We start from the raw sequence: 25,447 nt of genomic DNA, 5'->3' as shown, positions 1-25,447 counted from the left end.
CCTTAGAGCCTCTTCAAATGTCTATTTATTCCCCTGCATATAAGGATTACTCATACCACATTAACAGTACAGTACCCCATCGATACATGTAAACTAAATTTAACTATGTTTTTTTTTTTTTTTAGTTTACTTTTACATATTACAAATATGGGTTAAGGAAAGTACATGTAACTGAATTAGAGAAACTATCAAGTAATGAGAGAACAGTTGGCGACATGTTTGTAGTTGAGAATCTTGGATACAGTAGATAGGTAAATATTTTTCAAACCTACTATTATCAACAGCACATGTTTTCCAGATCCACTAGCATTTTTCTAGGCACATCAGTCTAAGAATAATTAATTACAATTATCCATATGTGAAATTTAATATTTTGTTGCAAAACATGTACGATTGGAGAAGAGGTGTAAAAAAAAAAAAAAAAAAAAGACAAAAAACACAAGTCTCTTGTCTGACACTAGACAACAGGTTTTGAAAACAGCGGATTTAGCACCAGAACTGTGGCATCCTGAAGAAACTATGGCCCTCATTCAGAGTCGATCGCTAGATACAAACGATCGCTCTGAATGAGGGTGGCCGCTTGTGGTGTGAAGTGCGGCCTCCTGGTCGCTAGCTAAGCTGCGGGTTACCACCCACAGCTCTAGCGATCGACCAGGTTGATGGTCGCGATGGTCAGGACCATCGCGGCTTGCGACTAGACCCTGAGGTTGGGTCTCGGCAAGCGCAAACCCCAGGGAGCTTCCTGCTCTGATCGAGCAGGAAGCCCACCACTGACATCATTGCTGATGTAAGTTTGGCCTCCCCCAAACGGCAAGCGTTCTGTCGGGAACGCCTCCGTTTGGCCGGCCACCCCCCCTGCCCGCCTCCCAAACAGGGCGAGCTGTCAATCACCATCGACAGCTCGCCCCCTTTGGTGCGAGACCAGTAACGACGGAGCGCCCGTCGCTAGCCGGGTCTCGCGCATGCGCACGTCGGAGCCGGCTCAGACGTGCGCATGCCCAGTGGGCAAACATCGACTCGGTTGCGAGCGGGTCTGAATAAGGCCCTATGCTCCTAGAGTTCAACATTATTAGAAAATGGGACATGCCATATCACCATCGACAGCTCGCCCCCTTTGGTGCGAGACCCGTAGCGACGGAGCGCCCGTCGCTAGCCACGTCTCGCGCATGCGCACGTCGGAGCCGGCTCCGACGTGCGCTTGCCCAGTGGGCACTTGCGACCGGGTCTGAATAAGGCCCTATGCTCCTAGAGTTCAACATTATTAAAAAATGGGACATGCCATATCCTCATTCCTACAAAGCAATGTACTGCCAGGGCACTGCATGGAAAACAACCTTCTAAAATGGATGTCTGCTCTGAACTCTGCAAAAAGCATTATCTAAATGAAATAATTCTTAGGCACATGATTTAAAACACTGCAACATGAAAATGGCTTAAAGGGACAAGGAAGACAAAAAATCAAGGCAAAGCATTCTTAAAAAAATAGTTTTATTATTTTTCAGAAATTCTATTTTAACGTGATAGAATACACATTAATACATGAGGAGGAAAAACAATTCCAGGGAATAAAGCAGCCACTTCATTGAAACACTCAACAATATAAATAATACATAACCCTAGAGAACCACAACATCACAAAAATGATAAAAAAATAAATAAAATAATGAATTAAGTGCGTGGCAAAAACAAGAAAAATCAAGGAGACTATTCTAAAAAAGAAAATGACAGATTAACGTTAAATAATGTACAGTCTATTATCCTGCAAAACAAGGAAATTATAGCAATCCTATTAGTAGCCACTACTAACCAGAACTAAAAACACAAAATGTTATAAAACAGGAGCAACTTTCTAAAAATGGTTGTGAATGTTGCAATAAGACTGCTATATTAGAACGAGTGACTGCTTTGGTGTGAGCAAGATGGGAAGAAGTAGTCTGCACTGCAACTGCACATGATATACTACTGAATTACAAAAGTGAATGCTGCAGAATAAAGTATAGAAGATTATATACTAATGATCACAACAGCCAATCAGCAGTCAGCTTTGATCAATGAAGTGCAATTTTAGAAATGAAAGCAATTGTCTTATTGTTTGCTGTGGATCACTAAGCATTTGCACTGTTAGTAAATAAGCCTCAATATCTCAGTAACAATGCATGGCTACATGTCACTGTGGCATTAAAATATATTAATCTATGAAACTGACGTTACATAGAAAGTTTCTTTGGTTTGAGGGGTTTATACAGAGGTAAGTTGTTGGTTACCATGAGAACCCAATGCCGTTTGTTCATGAAGAAGCGTCTTACTTTTAATGATTACGATTTTATTGCAATTCCAGCTGAAGATTGAATAAATACAAATATTCTACCTGTAAATATCAGATCTATATTCATATATTTAAATTCCATGCAACAACAAAAAATCTAACTTTTTACATTTAAATAGACCACTATTCTCTAAAAGTGGCAAAATGTAGGTTTTCTTTTTCCCATGCTAAATTCACCCAATTTCGCTTTATAGGCTAAACAAAAAAAAACAGCAATTAACATAATTTTATAAATTATAACTGAAAGCTCTTCCATGTGTAGAGCAGTTTAGAACAACAGTCTTTTCCCTTATACAAGAGCATACTGCTCAACAGGACTTTAAAAAAGAAAATAAAAAATAGAGGAGTGTGGCAAATCATGGGATAAACACAAAAATTTGAAAAAAGCCTTAAAAGGCAATGGACACATATTACTTATGATCAATTAACGTAGTGAGCACATGTATAATGAAGGTAATTATACTGCACCACACTGCCTAATATTATCACACAGGAAGTTGTACTTGTACCAATCTACTGCATTACACGTGTGTTCATCGATTCAGGAAAAAGGACAAAGTTGCAATAGATTACAGTGGAGAAAAAAAATAATGACTTACTAAAAATAGCAGTAACCCGTTTTAATACATAATTCCATATTTAAAGAAAAACAGTGCAAATTGTCTTATTCTCGTCACCTCACTGGTTTGACCGAACCAAGTGTTGGTTACACATCTTATTTTAAAAAAAGCCATCGTACTGTAAGTGCAACATGGGCAGTGAGCTATTGGCATAACAGGACTAGCTTGCTTTAATAGATAAACTTATTATCAGAATTCATGTGCCTTCCTACTAATTATTTAGGCAAGACTATTGACCAAGCAGAGAATGCTGTACAACAATAGGCAATGCCTTACTTAAGGACAACTGCCACTTTATAAGTAAATGGCAAAGTACAGTATTTCCATTAATTAGCCTTGTACTTTGAAGCATCCCGCGGCTCTCTGCTGGGATTGCTCCAGTCATCTGCTTCTGCAGGGTTCTTGTAGTGTCGCCACGCTGACTTGTTAAATACTGGCAGTCTCTCAAATGAATCACCAGAAACAGCCTACATAAAAAAAATGGAGAATTATAATAACTGAAAAACATGTATGACAAACTTTCATCAAAGCACAGGTTATGTAAGTATCCCAAAAGACTATACATATAACAGGCTATTAAATCCTGGAACATTTAGACCTGTTATCAGCATATTACCCTCTTCCCTCGACCTCCATTTTCATGACATTGCTCAGAAGCCGTAAATAGATGTTTTTGCCCCACTGAGTAGCTGCTTTGGTACCCACAGTATAAAGTATAACGTCACCGACAGGCTGCAGAATGCAAACTTATGTTGGCACAAACATGATTTAACACAGAGGTTCCCAAACTCGGTCCTTAAGGCACCCCAACAGTCCAGGTTTTGAGGATATCCATGCTTGACCACAGGTGACTTATACCACTTTCAGACAGAAAAAAATAAAAAACCCGGCTTTTACCCGGCATTTGAGGGCCCAGCCTGAACCCCTGTTCAGACAGAAGAGCAAATTACCGGGTCAAACATCTTTACCCGGTAATTTGCTGATTAACACTGGTATTTCTTCTGTCTGAAAGGGTCAACCTGGGTCGAAATTCCCGGGTCTCCGAACCTGGCAAATTCCTGGGTCGAAGTCCCGGGATTTTTGACCCTGGGGGATGTTTTGCTGTGATTACTGTATGGGGGTCCCCTGAGAGATGGTGCCCCGGGTAACATGTCACATATGACCCTCCCTTAATCCAGCTCTGTGGGTGCAGTTTGGGAGGCAGGTAGAGAATGCTGCCTGGACGCTCCGATTGTGTGTAATTCACAGCTGTGGGGCATCTTTCAATGCCTGCCTCTCAGCCGGCTGCTCTATGCACGGAGCAGGCGTCCGCACACTCCATGTGTGACCGGATACCCACACATCAGGAGGCACAGGCTAATGATTGTATCTTACATGTCACACCGAGAAAGGAGGGTAGGCGAGATAGTATGAGGGACTGTGAGAAGAGAAACAGACATCTTAGGAGGGAGTACCTTTAGATAGATAACGGCGTCAGTGCCCACACCTTCCATGGAATAGAGCTGAAGATCTCCTTGGAAATAGCGAGCGTAGAGTTGTGAGATGGGCAATCCATAACCGAAACCAGCCTTAAATTCAGAGTAATAAGATAAAACCCAACATTCCCAAAATAAAACCCAACACCGAAAATTAAGTTAGCATTGTACTGGTTAAATCATAGTATACTGCAGGTAAACACACTTGGCATATAATACAAGTTTGATCATTTGAAGCTGTACATGTTTTGAATGGAAAAGCCAATCTATATAATAATCAAGGGTGGTCTGCCTGCATCTCAGCCATGCAGTTCCCCTCCCCCAAAGGCTCCCACTACTGCAATGGAGACAAGACAGATCATCAGGAGAGGACAGGAGGACCAGTAAGAATAGCGGGATGGGGCAGGGCGTTACAGGGCTGGGCTGAGGTGAGTCGGCACATACTGGGGCGATTTTATCCATTAACAATAAATAGATGGCAAAACCTGTTAAACGAAGTTGAATGAAGATGTATATTGAGTTTCCAACATAAAGTACGTCATTTTAATTAAGAAACTATATTGTTTGACAATCTACCAAAGGAACTGCTCTGCTTGGCTCCAGACTGGGTTGGGGTGCTGTGGAATACATGTAATTGAACAGGCGATCTATCTTTCTCAGTGGCACCCCTCCTCCATGGTCAGTGATCTAAGGGAAAGAAAAGTAGAATATCTTTTGCAATAAATTCTTCCTAATAGTTGCAACCCAATAGCACGTCAATGCTTTCATTTCAAAGTTCCAAATGCATCACAAATCCATCCTCCATCACAGTTTATTCAAGTCCCTTCAGCTACACCACCTAAATTGGTCTGCCACGTACTGGATACCACACTGCAGTCCTTGCTCACCACTTCTGGGATGCTCCAATCAGAACAGCCCTGATTAATCAGTTTTGGTAGCAGGAGTGATTATATATATATATATATATATATATTTATTAGGGGTGAGCGGGTTCGGATTTCTGAAATCCGAACCCCCCCGATCCGAGTCAGGCTCGACTTTTCCCGCCTGACTCGGATCTGAAATCGAGGCAAAACGTCATCATCCCGCCTTCCGAGTCTCGCGGGTTTTGGATCCTATATAAGGTACCCGCGTCGGCGCCATTTTCTCACTCGGCTGTGGACAGTGAAGAGGGAGGGTGGGAGTTAGGGCTGGCTGGGCTGTGTAGTGTAGTGCTGCTGTTGTCCACTACTTCAAAGTCCATAGGGGCTGGCTGTGTTGTGCTGTGCTGCTGTTGTTAATAAGGGCTGTGTCCACTACTTCAAAGTCCATAGGGGCTGGCTGGACTGTGTTGTGCAGTCAGTTCTCCATAGGGGCTGTGTCCACTCCAAAGTCCTGTGCAGTGTCACAGTCCTAAAGGGGTGCTGTAGTGTTGTCCAGGGGGTGCTCTGTCCATCAGGGGTGCTCCCCCCAAGTGCTAAAAAAATAATATATTTTCTGTGTTTGTGAATTGTGTGCGCAGTAGCCGCACGTGCATCAACAAAGTAGTGCCAAGCGTGCGCCTGTGTCATAAGTAAAGGGCCGGCTGGCTTGACCGTTAAAGGGTGCTGTAACCCCCAAAGTACACTCCAGTCCAAACCAAAAAAAAAATTATTTTCTGTGTTTGTGAATTGTGTGGGCAGTAGCCGCACGTGCATCAACAAAGTAGTGCCAAGCGTGCGCCTGTGTCATAAGTAAAGGGCCGGCTGGCTTGACCGTTAAAGGGTGCTGTAACCCCCAAAGTACACTCCAGTCCAAACCAAAAAAAAAATTATTTTCTGTGTTTGTGAATTGTGTGCGCAGTAGCCGCACGTGCATCAACAAAGTAGTGCCAAGCGTGCGCCTGTGTCATAAGTAAAGGGCCGGCTGACTTGACCGTTAAAGGGTGCTGTAACCCCCAAAGTACACTCCAAACCAAAAAAATATATATTTTCTGTGTTTGTGACTTGTGTGCACTGTGGCTGCACGTGCATCAACAAAGGAGCAGCGCCAAGCGTGCGCCTGTGTCCCATAAGTAAAGGGCCGGCTGGCTCATTTCTTAAAGGGTGGTGTAACCCACAAAGTGCACTACTCTCCAGCAAAAATAAAAAAATATTTTCTGTGTTTGTGTGCGCTTTAGCCGCACGTATATATCAATATAACATAAATGGAGGACCAAACTTTCTCCGATAAAAATAAAATAGGGAAAGATCAAGAACCACTTCCTCCTAGTGCTATTGCTGCTGCTGGGAGTTGTTCATCATCCCAGAGAGGAAGTAGGAACATCACTACTTTTACTAAACAATTGACCCTCCAACAGTCCCTAGCGATGAGGATGAAGTACGACAGCAGTCATCCTGAAGCAAAACGTATAACTGAGGCCTTGACTGCTATGTTGGTGTTAGACGTGCGTCCAGTATCCGCCATTAGTGCAGTGGGATTTAGACAATTGATGGAGGTAGTGTGTCCCCGGTTCCAAATCCCGTCTAGATTCCACCTGCATCCTCAAAGCAGCAGCGACAAGCGTGCGTCTGTCTGTTAAAGGGTGGTGACACCCTCAAAGTGTGCTACACAAACAATAAAAAATATTCTTCTTTTTTCTGTCTTTGTGAATTGTGGGGGCTGTAGCCGCACTTGCATCCTCAAAGCAGCAGCGACAAGCGTGCGTCTGTCTGTTAAAGGATTACATCGGTGACAGCATCCAAGTAGGCATGTCAGACAGTCCGTACCTGTACTGGCAGGAAAAAGAAGCAATTTGGAGGTCCCTGTACAAACTGGCTCTATTTTACCTGAGTTGCCCCCCCCTCCAGTGTGTACTCCGAAAGAGTGTTTAGTGCAGCCGGGAACCTTGTCAGCGAAAGGCGTAGGAGGTTGCTTCCACAAAATGTGGAGAAGATGATGTTCATAAAATGAATTATCAACTCTTCCAGGGAGACCAGCCTCCAGAACGTACAGAGGGACCTGTGGTTCCAGCGGGGACGAATTAATACTCTGTGAGGATGAGGATGTACACACTGAAGAGGGTGAGGAATCGGTGGATGAGGAGGATGAGGATGACATCTTGCCTCCGTAGAGCCAGTTTGTGCAGGGACAGATTAATTGCCAGCTTGTTTTGTGGGGGCCCAAACGAACCAATCATTTCAGCCACAGTTGTGTGGCAGACCCTGGCGCTGAAATGAATGGTTTGTTAAAGTGTGCATGTCCTGTTTATACAACATAAGGGTGGGTGGGAGGGCCCAAGGACAATTCCATCTTGCACCTCTTTTTTTTCTTTGCATTATGTACAGTTTGGGGCCTAGTTTTTCAAACTGCCATCCTGTCTGCCACTGCAGTTTCACGCCTAGATGGGTCACGTGTTTGTGCAGCCCACTCGTGTCGCTTAGCATAGTCATCCAGCTACCTCGGTGCAACCTTTTGGACATAAAAACACTATTGTGAGGTGTGAGGTGTTCAGAATAGACTGGATATGAGTGGAAATTAAGGTTATTGAGGTTAATAATAGCATAGGAGCAGAAAAAACTACAAATTCTGTGATTTTAGCTGTTTTTATGCTTTTTTTCAAAAAAATACAGATCCAAAACACAAAACCCAGAACCCAAAACACGGAAGGGTGGTTTTGGCAAAACCAATCCAGATCCAAAACACGAATATATATATGGTGCTGGCAAAATTAGATATAAAATATTTCAACTCAAAAGATGTCAAAATATAATATATACAGTAATTGATGCAGAAATTTAGAAGCGGCTGTATAAAAATGTAAGTGAATGGAATTTGACAGTTTTACAATCAAAGCAGTGGTAGAAGAGGTGGTATGACATACTGCCGTATACTGGTCCACTTCAATCAGCCTGGGTATGTGTCTGTGTGAATAAATGTGTGGCTGAATGGAGCTTCAACATTTTTTTCTCAAATAAAGGAAGCATGGAGTCTGCAGTACTGTATATTATTGTTCAGAGGACGGAGGTGCTTACAGCCAGTATGGGACAGACTGCTATACACACTCCTACATAGCAACTCCTGTTATCTGGACACCCCAGAGGAGGCATCAGCAGATCTGCTGTAGAGAACCACTGCAGTAAGAAAAACATAGCTTAGCCCCCTTCGCTCACATGTTATATTAGAAAAATAAGACTTTACTGTGGAGAGAAAGTACTTTATTAGTACATGTGACAATTGGAATTTGCTGTCTGAATTAACCTTAATTGAAAGATCTTCTTTTCCAAGTGTGACTAATGTCTTTATAGGTGGCAGCAATCCGGCACTTTCTTCATGCCGCTCCACAGTTGCTCTCATTGAATTCTAAATGAAAGAAATATTAAAGGATGAAATACTATTGTAGCATTGTATGATCCATATGTTATATATGGTGGTAATGAGTTATTAGAAACCTATGTACAAACATACACTTTACTAAAGTTACAAACACCCTACAGTAGTATACTCCACTCTATATATATTTTGTATTACTTCGGTCTGTTTAAACGAGACAACAGTTGTTTGTAATGAGCAGACTAATAGCACCCAGTCACTTACATACAGAGGAGACAGACATTTTGTGGCTTGGAACAACAAAATAAATAACTGACAGAATTTCATTGTTGGTTCCCAGTGAGGTGATAGGCTACATTACTGCGGATCAGAGCTGGCCCTAGCCAATTTGGTGCCCTAGTCAAAATATTGACTGGTGCCCCCTAGCAGATAATCCCACCAGCAATCTAAGTGTTTATGCGCAGATGTAGTTATATTGGCGGCAGAAGGGATGTCGGCCATCGATATACCGACGCTAGAATCCCGCCGCCCAGCATAATGCCAACGCCAATATTCCGAAGGAGATCAGGATGCCGGCATTGGCATCCAGAATGCCGGACTCCAGAACGTCCAGACCTGGGTAAGTATGTTAGTTTTCCCGGGGATGGGGCGGTTAGGTTTAGGCACCCCGAGGGGGAGATTGGGGATAGGCAACCCCCGGGGAGGGTTAGGCTACAGGAAGGGAGGGTTAGGGTTAGGCACCACTAAGAGAGGGTTATGGTTTGGGGGGAGGGGGGGGAGGAGGTGGAGGGTTAGGGTTCTTATAGTACCATATCATACTGATATCATTATATGACTATCATTTTGCACATTATTGCCATGATCACAGCAGCTTGAGAACGGGGTCCGGAGGGATCCAGAAACGATGCTACCACGCTGTGTAAATGAATTGGATGTACTAATGGATGTACACATTTGTACTTATTAAAGCTTTTTCACCGGTAGTGCCGTGCATGGACTTGCGTTATTCAGGACCTACGTTGTATTTGCACCCAATTGCACTAACAGCTAAGGAGTGCCGGATTATTGGAACATATATATATATATATATATATATATAAATATAGATATGCATCCCGTGACGGGGGCTGCAAGCTTAAATGCATTGATCAATTCATGAACCAAAACCCCACTGTTTCTTATGTTTATTATTATTGTTAGTTATTATGGTGAGTGCAGAGCCCCTGTGATTTCTATTTAAACAATGTGGTCACATACCATGTTGCACCCCAAAACTAGGAATGGTGAGTGCCGTGGATTAGTGCTTTTAATATATATATATATATATATATATATATATATATATATATATATATATATATATATATGTGCAAAATTAGTCGGCACTGAGGAACCCCCAGCAATAAAGAGCGCAGACACAGGGAGAACTTATAAACTCCACCCAGAGAGGGCCCTGGTGGGAATCAAACCCATGATACCAATTCTGTGAGGCAGCACAACTAACTACTGCGCCACTGTGCTTACCATTATTGAAAAGTAAAGACAGAAGAAAAAAATATTATACCAGAAGACACCAATGCAGAGTGACTGGTGAGGGTTAGAAGTAAGGAGCAAGCCATGACATAGAGCAATTCTTAAATAAATATATATATCAAAATGTCCAAGTCCCTGGCACTCATGTCAATAACTATTCTATTTGTTCACATGCCCTCTGAGGAGCATGTAGCATCAACAACAAGTTCCAGTAAATGGCGGCACTCAGCGTCTCAAGTGAAAGAAGTTACTGTTTGTTATCCTTGATAAAGGGCGGGCGCCTGAAAACGTCGGTAACTAACAGTAACTTCTTCCACTGGAGACACTGAGTGCCGCCATTTACTGCAGATATAGGTGTGTGTGTGTGTGTGTGTGTGTGTGTGTGTGTGTGTGTGTGTGTGTGTGTGTGTACACACACACACACATATATATATATAGTAGGGATGTGCAGGCTCGGATAGGTTCGAGTTTGCACGTGGAGTTCGGATTTTTCCCTCCAAAAAAACGGAACTCAGAACGAGGCAAAACGTCATCTTACATGGACGAACATCATCATTCCTGGACAAAAGACCAGGAATGATGATGTTCGTCCATGTAAGATGACGTTTTGCCTCGTTCTGAGTTCCGTTTTTTTGGAGGGAAAAATCCGAACTCCACGTGCAAACTCGAACCTATCCGAGCCTGCACATCCCTAATATATAGTACACATATACATACATATACATCCTATAAATATATATATACATATATACAGTCACACATACATACAGTATATAAGTGCATATATGTATATATTAGTTTAAGATGGAATCTTTGACATTAAATGACTTCATACAATAATACAATATACTGGGAATAAATAGTGCCACACAACCTTATTATTTAGATGGAAAGAGAACATAAAATAAAAATATATCAATATGATCATGCAACAAACATACAATTTTTGTTTTGTCTAAGTGCATATGTTTTACGTGTAATGAGAGACACACTTTGTGTGAGCTAATGCTTGGGCTATAGGATGTAATATACTTTTGTTTTCTGCCTGAGCATTTGGAGAGAGCCCATGATGCTGATTATGGTGTAGGTATCGGCAGTGTGCGGCATTGCCTGCTTTGCACCAGTAGGGGAAAACTGTTGCTATCCGCTTTTTTGGCACCAACATAATTAAAGCAACGAGCAATAAGAAGACTGAACTCAAGTCTTCTTTGAGTCAAAATTACTACTTTCTGCTACTATGATTACTAATTATAAAAGTAAAATAACAAGGTAATAGGCTTAACATCTGAATAAAGTAGCTATTTAAATGCCCAATTATTAATAAAATAGTTGCTCAAGGACTGCATATAAGAAGGCACCACAATATATTATTGTGGAAACTGCCAATCTTTTCTTATGAAATGAAACGCTTGCTGCTTCACAACACCCAAGAAGCGTTATCCCTTATTATAGCAGTAAATTACTGAGTAACCAGGTTGAACTGTAGCCAAGCACAGGATAGCGATACCTCTAATTCTGAACAATTATGGCAAGGCATTTTATCCTTAACTGGATTCCAGTACACACTGTTATTAATTTGTTTCGGAAAAGGATTATGTGACAACTCTAAGGAAACAAGTTATACTGGCCCACAATGCTTTGCTGTTCTTTCTGGCAGATGTGTAATTAACGGAAATTAAACTATATTTATGTGGCATAATATAAGAAGAATTTCCAGTTGCCATCTTTTCTCAGACCAGGCTTAGCTTTTTATTAACCTACACGTTATGTCTGGGAAGTGACCTCAGCGCACAGGAATTAAACCACAATCTGATTTAATGTAGGTCATAAAAGCACATTTTTATTAGTATAGGTTTCACTGTTATTTAATAAATCAGAAAAAAGGCACTTTTCCTTAAAAGTCGTTATGTAAGTTTCTGAGCACCGCAAATTTCCTGTTTAGTATTGAATTCAAGTAAGCCTGAAAATATGCAGACAGGACGCAAATCTGTGTAATTATTGCATGGCACACTCTTGAAAAGGACTCCATCAATATGAAGGTCTGCTCCACGCTGGTGTATAAAGCTGGGTACACACCATACGATGGTACAACCAAGCAATGGGACGACGCGATGTAACGATACATTGCGTGCGCCGTACACACTGCATGATCTGGCGTACAATGGCGCGGTGGTTTGTTACATGCTGCATGTAACAGTACTGTGTCGTTCATTGCATCGTCCCATCTGCCGTGCAGCACAGCAGAAGGGACGATGTGATGATCGGGTGTACACACTATACGATGTGTACGATATATCGTTCAGATCTGTGCCGGAACGATATACCACACCATACGTGTATCCAGCTTAAGCCCTGTAGAAAGAAACTTGCGCAAAGGCAGTTTTCTAAACTGTAGCAATGAGTTTTTTCTATCTCAACAACCTTACACAACATGAACACCCTAGGAGCTACTTGGCCTCTACTCCATAAACGGAGTTAGAGACAAACCCTGTGACACGGTTGTTATAAACTACTGAAGTTATTTCATAAGTGTGTCACTGTAAGGCAGCTGCACTCACAGCAAGCCCTAGCAAGCATCCAACTTGTAGCTCAGTAACAGCAGAACACACGTGTGTTCCATCAACAAAGTGATGGCAAGAGAAGTATTGTTGTATTAACAGAACTATATTCCAGACTGTTCTCATTTCTCTCTATGCATTTGTATATTACAAGTACCTGTACTATAGTTTATAATCTACAATTGCATTATTTAGCATTAGTCGCTAAACCTGAGGCAACAACAGTATTGTCCTTGTGTGACGCTATTGTTATGAAGGTAACATATATAACACTGTAATCTTACATTAACCTATTCTCTCGTGCAGAGTATTTGGCAGCAGGAAGGTACTGATATCCAATACATACATGGTTCATGCTGTATACACATAATCCATGAAGGGAGATTCACCCTAATTTGTAGGGTCAGTGAAACATACAGGACATCTTTAATTGGTTTAATAAAAAAAAAAAAAAAGTCTAAGCCCTACATTTTTTGTTATCAGACTAAGAGGACTGTTTACCAATAATTGTGGAACTGCTGCAATTACCCATCCATATTGTAGGGGGGATATTTTCATGTTTAATGAAAATATCCCCAATGTGTACAAAGGGGATTCGCAGGGACAGCGGTTGTGGTAACCACTGTCCCAGTGAATTAAGCTGGGTACACACCTATACAATCATACATTCGATGCCACGGTTCGATCGACAATGCTTCCATTCAGAAGGGCAGATCACAGTCCCGATATGTACGTACACACATATACAATCGAATGTGCGACCTTCGATCCCGCGCTGCCGAAATATCGCAAGAGAATTATTGTACCAGCGTACACATTTTCCCGATTTCAGGCTGCGCTCACAGTGGGTGTACCTAAGATTGATATAATGAGCAGGGAGGGGGTGTGATTGTGAGACCAAAACAAACCTAGGTGAACATTTTCAGAGCTATTATGTCCGTGCCTTGCAGTAAAGGAGGGGAGGCAAAAGTATTAAGGTAAAGGATATATGCTCGTGTCCACTATCAATTGCAGTACTACACAGCCCAGCAAGTTTTGGAACTACACACTCCAGCAAGCCAAGCCTTGCAGCATAGGTGGTGGGGTAAAGGTAAAGAAATGCTGAATATGTACATGAAGAGGAGCGTGGCACACAGAATGCTTCCTGAACTTCCTAAATTTAATTATGGACGCCCAGAGAGTCAGCCCCAGGTTTTTGCGTTAATATCGCAACTATGACGTCATTATCGCAGGTTTTAGTTTTGCATCGTATTCAATTTCAAAGACTTTTCGCAGGTTCGAAAAGTCTTTGAAAAAAAACGGGGATAACTTTTCACCACTGAATAGGTGGCGAAAAAAAGTGCAGAATTGGGGTTTAGGGGTGCAGGCTTAAAAAAATTGCCTGCATCCCTGGGAATGACATTTTAAAAATAACTGTGTCAAAAAAAGTAAAAAAAAAAAAAATAGGGACACCCCAAAAAATGTATTTAAAAATTGGGGTGACAAAAAAAAAAAATGGGAAAAAATTGTTTAACAATAGGGAAATAGGTTCAGGGCTATTCTGCAAATATGAGGCAGGTGTATTCTAGAATAATATGAGATATGGTAAGAACTTACCTTTGTTATCTCTATTTCTACGAAGTCCATAGGGTTCCACAGGATACCTTGGGGTATAGGTGTGACGTCAGTCATCGGGCACCATAGAGTTAAGCTCTCAGCCTCCCAGGATGCACTAGGGTCCCCCTCCTATACCCCGCCCCCGAGCCAAGGCACCTCAGTTAGTTACCAAGCCATAGGCCGGAGGAGGAGAAGGAAGAGAGAGAAAGAAGATCTGGATACACACAAGAATCACACTCTCACCAGAGGGAGACGGAAAAACCGGTGACCAGACCAAAGCCCATCTGCAGCACAGGTGCGACAGGGCGGGAGTCCTGTGGAACCCTATGGACTTCGTAGAAATAGAGATAACAAAGGTAAGTTCTTACCATATCTCATATTTTCTACTTCAGGGTCCATAGGGTATCCACAGGACACCTTGGGGATGTCCCAAAGCAGTATCCTTTAAGGGTGAGGACGCTCCTGTGCAGAAAGGAGAATCCGCCGCCCGAAGGAAGCATCCTGAGAGGCGAAGGTGTCAAACCTGTAATACCTCACGAAGGTATGGACAGAGGATCACGTAGCAGCCTTGCAGATCTGGACTGCAGAGGCACCACGTCGAGCTGCCCACGAAGGACCCACAGACCTAGTGGAATGAGCCTTCAAAGAAGGAGGAGCCGGCAGACATTCATGAAGATAAGCTTCAGAAATAGCCATACGGATCCAGGCTGCCAAAGTTTGCTTTGAAGCAGGCCAACCCTTTTTACGGAAGCCATAGAGGACAAACAAGGCGTCTGACTTCCTAAACGAAGAAGTGCGGTCAACATAAGTCCTTAAGGCCCGCACAACATCCAAAGTGGCCTCACTCACTGAAAGGCCCGGTGAGTTAAAGGCCGGAACAACTATTTCCTCGTTAACATGAAACTGGGAAACAACTTGGGAAGAAATTCAGGCCGAGTGCGGAGCACTGCCCTGTTCCCATGAAAAATCAAGAAAGGGGTCTACAAGAAAGAGCCCCTAAATCAGAAACACATCTGGCCGAAGCAATGGCCAGAAGGAAAACAGCCTTAGCTGTTAGCCATTTAAGATCCACTGAGCCCAGTGGTTCAAACGGCGGTCCCTGGAGAGCCCTCAGGACCACAGCCAAATCCAAAGGCGCCACAGGTGGAACAAAGGGCGGCTGAATGCGGAGAACACCTTGCATAAAGGTGCGCACATCCGGGATTGTAGCAATCCTACGGTGAAACCAGACAGACAGGGCCGAAACCTGTACCTTCAAAGAAGCAAGGCGAAGCCCATGATCTAGTCCCGCTTGTAGGAAGGCGAGTATCCGAGACAGACGAAACTCCCGCGGTGCATACCCTCTCGGTCGACACCACTGGAAGAACGTATGCCACACGCGATGGTATATCATCGCGGAAGACGGTTTCCGAGCTCGTAACATGGTACGCACAACAGAGCTGGAAAACCCCCTGGACCTCAACATGCCTGTCTCAATAGCCACGCCGTCAAAGACAGCCGAGTCAGGTCCGGGTGAAGACAAGGACCCTGCGACAGAAGGTCCAGTCGTAGCGGCAACCGCAGAGGACTGTCCACGGACAGACCCTGAAGGTCTGAGAACCAGTGCCGTCTGGGCCACGCGGGAGCTATCAACAGGAGCGTCCCTCCTTCCTGTTTGAATTTTCGGATTACCCGTGGAAGAAGGGAAAACGGAGGAAACAGGTAAGCGAACCGGAACGTCCACCGGACGGACAGAGCATCCACCAGAGACGCCCCTTCGTCTCTTGTGCGAGACCCGTACACCGGCAACTTGTTGCTGTGCCGGGACGCCATGAGGTCGATCTCTGGAAGACCCCACTTGTCCACTAGCAGTTGAAAAACGTCCGGGTGCAGGGACCATTCCCCCGGATGAACGTCCTGGCGACCGAGAAAGTCCGCCTCCCAATTTAGCACTCCCGGGATGAAGACAGCTAATATGGCCGGAAGATTGCGCTCCGCCCATACCAGGAGCCGAGACACCTCTACGAGAGCTGCCCGACTTCGGGTTCCTCCTTGCCGGTTTATGTAGGCCACGGTGGTAGCGTTGTCCGACTGGACCTGCACTGGGCGACCCTGGAGAACCCGATGTGCCTGTTGGAGGGCATTGAAGACCGCACGGAGTTCCAAGATATTTATTGGAAGCTCCGCTTCTGTCGGAGTCCACCTGCCCTGGAACAAGTGTGGACCCGAAACTGCTCCCCAGCCCTGAAGACTGGCGTCCGTTGTCAACAGGACCCAATTTGGTACCCAGAACGGACGTCCCTTGGTGAGATGGGTCGTCTGCAACCACCAGGCAAGGGACAGGCGAACCTCCGGGGTGAGCACTATCGTCTGGGACTTTAGAGACTGAGGCAGCCCGTTCCACTTGGACAGGATCAGGTGCTGCAGAGGTCTGGAGTGAAACTGGGCATATTCCACCATGTCGAACACCGAAACCATGGAACCCAGTAACCTCATCGCCGAGTGTAGAGACACCCGGCGGCTGTGCAGACAACTGCGCACCCTTGACTGTAAAGCAGAGATCTCTTCCCCCGTCACAAAGATCCTTTGCTGTCCCGAGTCCAATAAGGCTCCGAGGTGCAGAATCCACCGAGACGGGATTAGAGTGGACTTCTGCCAGTTTATTAACCAGCCGTGCCATTGCAGTAGCGCAATGGTCAGGTCCAAGTGGCGCAGAAGGAGCTCCGGAGTTCCTGCCACTAATAAAAGGTCGTCCACGTACGGCAACATGCGGACTCCCTGCAGCCGCAGAGAAGCCGCCATGACCGCCATTACCTTGGTGAACACACGCGGTGCTGTCGCCCGGCCAAAAGGCAACGCCCGAAACTGAAAGTGGTCGCTGTGGATTGCAAACCTGAGGAACTGTTGATGGCGCAAAAGAATAGGGACATGCAGGTAAGCGTCCTGTATGTCCAATGACACCATGTAGTCCCCAGGTTCCAGCGCCAGAATGATGGACCGTAGGGTCTCCATCCGAAACTTCGGCACCCGCAAAGACTTGTTGAGAGCTTTGAGGTTGAGAATCGGACGATACGACCCATTGGGTTTCTGCACCAAAAAGAGATTGGAATACAAACCCTGGCCCCTCTGGGAGAATGGAACAGGCACTATAACTCCAGCCTGGAGCATAGTGTGCAAGACCTTCCGCAGCTCCGTGGCCTTGTTCCGGTCTGATGGTAGACCCGTGGTGAAAAAGAGAGGGCGTACCCGTGGGAGACCACCTCGAGAACCCAAGTGTCTGTCGTGGTGACCGACCAACACCGGGCGAACTGCAGCAGGCGGCCTCCCACTTTGGGATCCCCCAAAGGGAGGCCCGGACCGTCAGGCCGCAGGCTTGTCATCTGGCTTAGGGGCCAGACGTCTGGTACTCCATGCCTGCTTCCGGGGCTTGGCCGATTTCTTGGGACCAGCCGGTCGGGGAAAAGACAGTGGTTTGGGCCTGCCCTGGGCCTATAAGACCGAAAGGACGATGGTCCTGAACCAGAAGGAACAGCGGCCGACGGGAGACATGCCGATTTGGCTGCCGCCAGCGTGGCCACAATCTTGTCCAGATCTGGACCAAAGAGAACTTCTCCGTTAAAGGGCAACGCCTCCAAACCCTTTTTGGAATCAGCGTCCGCCTTCCAGGATCACAAGGTGCGACGAGCAGCCACCGCTGCTGAAGAAATTCGAGACACCAGGGTACTAATGTCTAAGGCCGCCTCGTTGATATAAGTGGCCGAATCACGGAGATTACCGATCAACTCCGCCTGTTCAGCCGGACAGTCGGAATCGAAGGACGCCTCCAACGAATCCGTCCAGCGCTCCATAGCTCTGGCAACCCAGCAAATGGCCATAGCCGGCCGCGCTGCCTCCCCCGCAAGGGAATAAGCGGACTTCAGGCAGATCTCCAGCTTGCGGTCCGTAGCATCCTTTAGGGAGAACATGGATGGCATTGGTAATGTGGCACTACGGACAAGACGTGTCACATGAGAATCCACCTGTGGAGGGGATTCCCACTTAGCAAAATAATTATCCGCGAACGGATAAGCCACCGCCAGGCGCCTCTGCGGCTGGTATCGCTTGCCAGGCTGTTTCCACGCCTCCTCTAAATGGTCCACCAACTGACCCGAAAGAGGAAAGACTGGCGTCACCCTTCACATCCTTAAAAAAGGCATACTTGGATTTAGCTGCTGGGGGAACTTCGTCCTCAATCACCAAGGCTGTGCGGACTGCCCGAATAAGTCCAGGAATATACACCTTGGACCTAGCATCTGCGTCCTTGGTATGGAGAGGTTCATGATCGTAAGGATCCAGAATCTCCCCATTATCAGACGTCCCTTCGTCATCCTCATAAGGAGCCGACAGAGACGCCACCGGCCGTTTATGTGGCCCATCACAGCCTCCCCCTGCAACACATCCGACAAGTGCTGTACAGAACTCGTCAGGGAGTTAACCCACGCCGGCTCCTGAGAAACCGGGAGAGGGGAAATAGGGAGACTGCGGGGTACCACCAATTGTCTTGGGAAACCCTGCATGGGTGATGACACCACTGATTGCTGGGACAAACCCATCTGCGTAAACGCGGGCTGCGGAGCTAACTGGCCCACTAAGGTTGTAAGCGCCTGAGCGAAACAAGCCCAGGGCGGCTCCTGTACCGGTGCTGTAACCGTAATAGGCCGCGCCATTGACAAACACTGCCGGCAGAGGCCCTCCGCGCTACCCTCCCCCTCCGCTAAAGGTACTTTACACGTAGTACACTGTAGCCGGAGAGGAAAATCACTTTCAGACATGATGGTACAAAGTATGTGAGCCCTCTCACCAATTGTTTTTAAAAAGGCGAGAGACCACCCTGCAGCACCGCACCGCAAGGGCTTAGCAGAAAGAACAGGGACAGTAATAAAGCTGACAGTCAGAAATAGAAGGTACAGGCAGCAGCGCTAGCACAGTCACATACAATGCAAAGAAAATCAATTCCTGCACTAACCAGCGCTGATAAATCAACTACACAGACACAGAGTCTGGTAGGACACAGCGCTGCATACACAGACCTGACCACAGCGGAGGAGAGGTATGCGGGGGGACCCAGACCACGATGCCTCCGTCCAGGCTTCCAGCAGCGTTCACTATGCGTTCTGGAAGATGGCCGCCGAGGAGCAGAGAGGAGGCTGGCCTGGGGGAGGAGCGCTGCCACAGGGCCAGTCGGCGTGTTGCAGAGAGGGCTGTGTGCAGCGGGGGAAGCGCCAGCTGTGAGACAGGGAAGGCGCGCTCCCCTGGCATGCATTTAACCCCCGGGACGCCGCAGCGCTACCGCACTGCTGCGGTCCGCTGTCCCAGGGGGGTAGTGGAAGCGCAGGTTATATATCTGGCTCCACGCTGCAGCCAGTCCCCAGGGAGCCCCCTGCCTGGGGACTCTGGACCATGTAACAGCGGGGACCCACCGCGGGACCCCGCTGCTTACCTTGCTGTCCCCCTTGATTCCGGCCATGGTCCGGAACATCTGGGGTCACCGCTAGCTGTGACCCCAGATGCTCACCAGCATCCCCGGATCGGTACCGGTGTTCTGGTACCGGCAGGGGTGTAGGGAAGACAGCATGGACGTCAGGACTGACTGTCCATGCTATGCATCCAGATGTGCAGCCACAGCTGCATGCAGGAAAACTTCAGGGGCTCTTCTTAGCCCCCACTCCAACAGGTGCACCCGACTCCGGCCGGGCACCAAACTAAACTGAGGTGCCTTGGCACGGGGGCGGGGTATAGGAGGGGGACCCTAGTGCATCCTGGGAGGCTGAAAGCTTAACTCTCTGGTGCCCGATGACTGACGTCACACCTATACCCCAAGGTATCCTGTGGATACCCTATGGACCCTGAAGTAGAAAGATTAATAGCGGCAGGTGCACAGTTGCAGAATTTTTAAAAACTGACTTTAGGGACATAAAAATATGCTAGTACCCATTTTCATGTACCCCAAATTTGATGGGACCACTTAAAAAAACGAAAAAAAAAACCTAAGTGCTCTTCTGCATCACTTCTTCAATGTCGGGAAAAAAACACCTGCCGCAGCTATTTAAATCCCCGACTTTCATTTGCAGGCTAAAACGGGGGTACCCATAGTGATCCCCCATGTTTTCACAGCTTTAGGGGGGTCCTACAATTTTTTTAAGGAAATCCCACTTCGCAGGCTCCCGTTTTCGTAGGTTTCATATTGAATACGGGGATAAGCGGGCACGCGCCCGATACTTTATCCCAGGTAAAAGCTCCTATATGAAACGTAAACTTCGACAGCGAAGTTTACGTTTCATATTGAATACCCCTCTTAGTGTACAATCGTAAGAACGGTGGAAGGTGCATACACACAGCACTTTCAATACAACCAGGCCCTGTCAATCGAATGAAAATTAAACTGGACAGAAGGTGCGATCCTTCGATTCAACCAGTTTTCATCCGACAAAAAACAGGATCTAAAGTGCGTACACACTCTTCGCATTTTGGAGTTTGGTACATAGGGCAGAGACCGTAGTCCCCATTAATAATAGAATGGGGACTGTGATCTGCAGCGCTAATTAGCACTCTGCCGGAGATTTCTGTGACATCTTCTGCATTGTGCTTTTAGTACATAGATACAATACATAAAATTATGCAGAGACAAGCTGTTTTTTACATAAAATGATGTAGAAACTGCTGATACATAGGACCCTAATGCATAAAAGATATTTCATTTTCCCCAACTTGGCACTGATAAAATAAACAACTAGCTGCTATTGTAGCAATGGGAAATACAGTTAAGACATGTATGTTTAAAAAGGAATGATGAGTGTTCCAAAATCCATGGCCATGCTTAAGGAACATTGTAGGACTCAGACATAAACTGTTTATCTCATGAACAAGTTGTTTAAAACTTTAAATATACACAAGCTTGATCCAAATAAACATGAAAAATATGTATTGCAGCAAACTTACCTTAAACAATTCAAACAGCATATGAAACAAGTGGGAAGGCACATAGACCACCTGAAGGGGTCTACCGGGACATTTAGCTGCAAAACAAAACGGTATACAAAAATTGTCGCATGATAAAGTTCATATAAATGTAAGAGTTAAACAGGACTGTTCAAAATTACACGAAAGAATGTAGGAAATTGTATGCTGACTACTTGGCCCTTATGGTGTGTACACAAAGGACGATCAGTCAGCGATAACTATATCATTGACTGATCTCCCTGCACCTTCCTGGTATGCTGGATGAACGATATCGTTCATCCAGCACACCACCAACCCACCAACGACGGGCCAGCGACCCGCATGCACGGCCGATGGACGATATCGTTATAGTCCATTCGTGCCCGCACATCGTTGGTCGTCTGGGGGTTGGAAAGCTCAAAAAAATTAACGATCCCGTGTGTACGCACCATTAGTTGAATATTTTGTGAGGAAAACAAATTATTTTTCTCTACTATTTTACAATGTAAAGAATGATGGTGACATGCATTTGGGGAATAACAATTTGTTAACTACTGTAATCAGATACAGTACATGAGAAAATATTTTATTAGTTACATTTTATCCTATATCTGTTCTTTGTTATAATAGACTGCCAGACTTCTATATATATGTAACTCTAAAATTCCATTTATAGTGTTTTTATGAAATGCATTGTTACACATTCATTAAATATAATGTAGCTTAATATAGTACTATGTAAATGCAGCAAATAAAGCTGTATTTATTCTCGATAGGTATGTACAGATCTTCTATGTTTCTGTAACCAGTGGCAGGAAGAATGTTTGCAGTACGCCAGCTCTGTACTGAAGCTAATGTGCACCTAGAAAAAATGTGGAAAGTGTGCACATCATTCTGTTTTCTTGCTGAATGCACTACTAGCATCATAAATAACAATAACTTAATTAGGCAACATGAATGAAATAATAAAGGCTGGATAGAAATTGCACAGTACATGTAACAATGATTTCCCAGTTGTAATGCACTCCTGAGTATGCTGGCAGAACTGTATATAAGGACATGTTAATCATTGTTTCAATACTTCCAATTAAAATGACACAAAATTAATTTATGGAGAGGGTACTTTACCATTGAACTCTTCAATCTGCAGCTCAGGAGCAGCCAAGTAGTATTGCTCACACAGCATTTTTGCAGTTTGATAGGCATCTGTCAATAAAAACATGTATTGGTGCAGCCCTATAGTAAAGGAACATATGTATGGCATGGATCTGAAACATCTGTATTCAATGCATGCACCTTCCTTAGCTGATTGTCGCACCATCGCCACAAACTAAGATAAAACAGGAGTTAGGCTTAAGGTAGGGGGAAGAATCAGATGCACTGATAGAAGATAACCAAAGTATGCTTCCTGGAAATGTATTTTCTCTTCTAATCTCTATGGGGAAACGCCACAACATACCCTCACCAAGTAACCATTTGTGCCAAGGAAGCATTCACTTTCTGCACTCACAATATTTAGTAAAAGGGCTATTTAAGCACTTAAGCTGGCCACACACTAGACCAACTTTCATCCAACCAGCCAACTAGTGGATTCGTTGGAATGAAAATCTGGTAACGTATGGGAGTAAATGATGATCAGCAATTTGCTCCGAAATGCCAGAAAACAGATGAAAATGGTCGTCAGACAAGTTTGTTAAATGCTTGATCTATACAATTTGTTCAAACAACAGTTTTTGTCCATTTTCTGGCATTTGGGAGCAAATTGCTGATTGTCATTTACTTTCATACCTTACCAGATTTTCACTCCAACCAATCAACTAGTTGGATGGTTGGATGTAAGTTAGTCTAGTGTGTGGCCAGCTTAACAGTGGAATTATACATAACATTTAGTGGTCAGATAGCCAATTTGATTATCAAGTGTGAAATCTTTGTATGCATATTTGTGAGTATATCGGTCTCAAAACTCACATTCATAAGTAGCTTTGATGTGAGGACTATAAGCAATGTGGACCTCTTACCTTTCACCACTTCAGGCACATTGCAGGAAGGGTCAATGCTGCCTATATGTTTGGGATGTGCAGGGTTTATGTCTCCACCAAATAGAAGAGCTTAAATGTAAAACAGATAAGAGACATCATGAAAATAAAGATTAAACAGTTGTTTCCACAACAAAAGCTGAGGTTACATATATCATGTTTTATATGGAGAAGACACTTGGGAAATACAGAGAGACCTAATAACCAGGGAATCCTAGAAAGGTTTTATTCCGACAATAGCGTAAACATTCATATAATGTTGCAGATATCCATTAAGAATAGAACAAGGGTAATCGCATGGCAAAGTGTTTTGGTTCAAGATATTTTACTTTGCAGAGCCACACATGCAGTTTACCAATTATTAATAAGCTGCCATCTGAATTCATATCACGGGCGTATTTATAATGGGTACAAGGTGTGCGGTGCACACGGGTCCCTGGGTCCAGGGGGGGGCACATCACACACCTTGCACCCATATTATACTTACATCTCCGGGGTCCCACGCCAGCGCCGGTGTCAGCGCTTTAAAAAGGCGTGGAAAATGGATGCCGCAGCCATTTTCCCGGTGACATGCGCTACAGACTCTGGGCACATTCTAGTGCCCACAGTCTATCAGGGCAGCGCTGCACTCAGTGCACTGCCAGCCGCCGAACTGAGAGGAGGGGGCCCATAACGGAGACTGCGCACGGACCCCCTCCACTCTTGAAACGCCCTTGAACCATTTGCAAACTATGAAAATCATTCAAATGGCAGCTCCCATTCATTAATAATAATAATAATAATAATAATAATAATAATACATTCAGAATAATAAAACCATGGGGTATAACACAACTAATATACACAAACAGCCTGAATATGGGAGACTCAATGGGTGAAATGTTGCCTGGGCAAGTAACGATACTGTTCCATACAAGCAGATACTCACTGTGCTGATTAATGAGCATGCGGAAAGAGATTCTATTAGTGTAGAACCTGTCCAGGAAATACTGGATGTTGTTACTGACAAGAAGATCAAAGCCATACTTCTCTTTGTATTCTATTACCCCTTGGGCCATAGTAGGGACCACATCATTGTGCCTATTTCTTACTTGGATGAGAATGCTTAAAAAGCTAAGAAAGAAAAAAAAACAAACAGAAAAAAATTCACACAGTGTATCTGTACTTACACCCATCAGATATAACATCAAAACCACTGATAGGTGAAGTGAATAACATTGATTATCTTGTTACAATGACACCTGTCAAGGGATGGCATATATTAGGCTGCAAGTGCACAGTCAGTTCTTGAAGTTGATGTGTTGGAAGCAGAAAAAATGGGCAAGCATAAGAACTTTGACAATGGCCAAATTGTGATGGCTAGATGACGGAGTCAGAACATCTCCAAATCACCAGGTCTTGTGGGGTGTTCCCGGTATGCAGTGGTAAGTACCTACCAAAAGTCAGCCAAGGAAGGATAACCTATGAACAGACAGCAGGGTCATGGGTGCCCAAAACTAATAGATGAGCGTGGAGAGAAAGGCTAGCCTGTCTGGTCCAATCCACACAAGAACTAGAAAAGGTTAATGCTGGCTATGATAGAAAGGTGTCAGCACACACAGTGCTGCGTAGCTGCAGACTGGTCAGAGTGCCCATGCTGATCCCTGTCCACTGCCAAAAGGGCCTTCAATGGGCACATGAGCATCGAAACTGGACCATGGAACAATGGAAGAAGGTGACCTGGTCTGATGAATCATGTTTTCTTTTACATCATATGGACAGCCGGGTACGAGTGTGATGTTTACCTGGGGAAGAGATGGCACCAGAATGCACTATGGGAATAAGGCAAGCCGGAAGAGGCAGTGTGATGCTCTGGGCAATGTTCTGCTGGGAAACCTTGGGTCCTGGCATTCATGTGGATCTTACTTTGACATTACTTACTTACTTACCACCTATCTAAACATTGCTGCAGAACAAGTACACCCGTTCATGGCAATGGTATTCCCTGATGGCAGTGGCCTCTTTCAGCAGGATAAAGTGCCCTGCCACACCGCAAAAATTGTTCAGGAATGGTTTGAGGAACATGACAAAGACTCCA

At 44.8% G+C, this 25,447-nt stretch overlaps 1 protein-coding gene across 1 annotated transcript in view; it reads right to left on the bottom strand.

The window, feature by feature from the left end:
- Positions 1–1,469: 1,469 nt before the first annotated feature.
- The window catches only part of PDK3 (pyruvate dehydrogenase kinase 3), a 94,340-nt gene continuing 70,362 nt past the window's right edge, over positions 1,470–25,447 (bottom strand). The window contains exons 4-11 of the mRNA XM_088451511.1: positions 24,299–24,483; positions 23,353–23,442; positions 22,463–22,540; positions 21,335–21,411; positions 8,619–8,720; positions 4,998–5,108; positions 4,401–4,514; positions 1,470–3,413 (exon numbers count right to left, since the gene is read on the bottom strand). Of these exons, the coding sequence (XP_088307637.1) occupies positions 3,273–3,413; positions 4,401–4,514; positions 4,998–5,108; positions 8,619–8,720; positions 21,335–21,411; positions 22,463–22,540; positions 23,353–23,442; positions 24,299–24,483 (898 nt within the window). The 3' untranslated portion in view covers positions 1,470–3,272. The remainder of the gene's footprint in view (positions 3,414–4,400; positions 4,515–4,997; positions 5,109–8,618; positions 8,721–21,334; positions 21,412–22,462; positions 22,541–23,352; positions 23,443–24,298; positions 24,484–25,447) is intronic.

This window comes from Taudactylus pleione, unplaced genomic scaffold (assembly GCF_031769625.1).
Source record: "Taudactylus pleione unplaced genomic scaffold, aTauple2 ptg000026l, whole genome shotgun sequence".
Taxonomy (NCBI): Eukaryota; Metazoa; Chordata; class Amphibia; order Anura; family Myobatrachidae; genus Taudactylus; species Taudactylus pleione.
The sequence above is the reverse complement of the archived record's forward strand: the minus strand, read 5'-3'. Positions and strand labels throughout refer to the sequence as shown.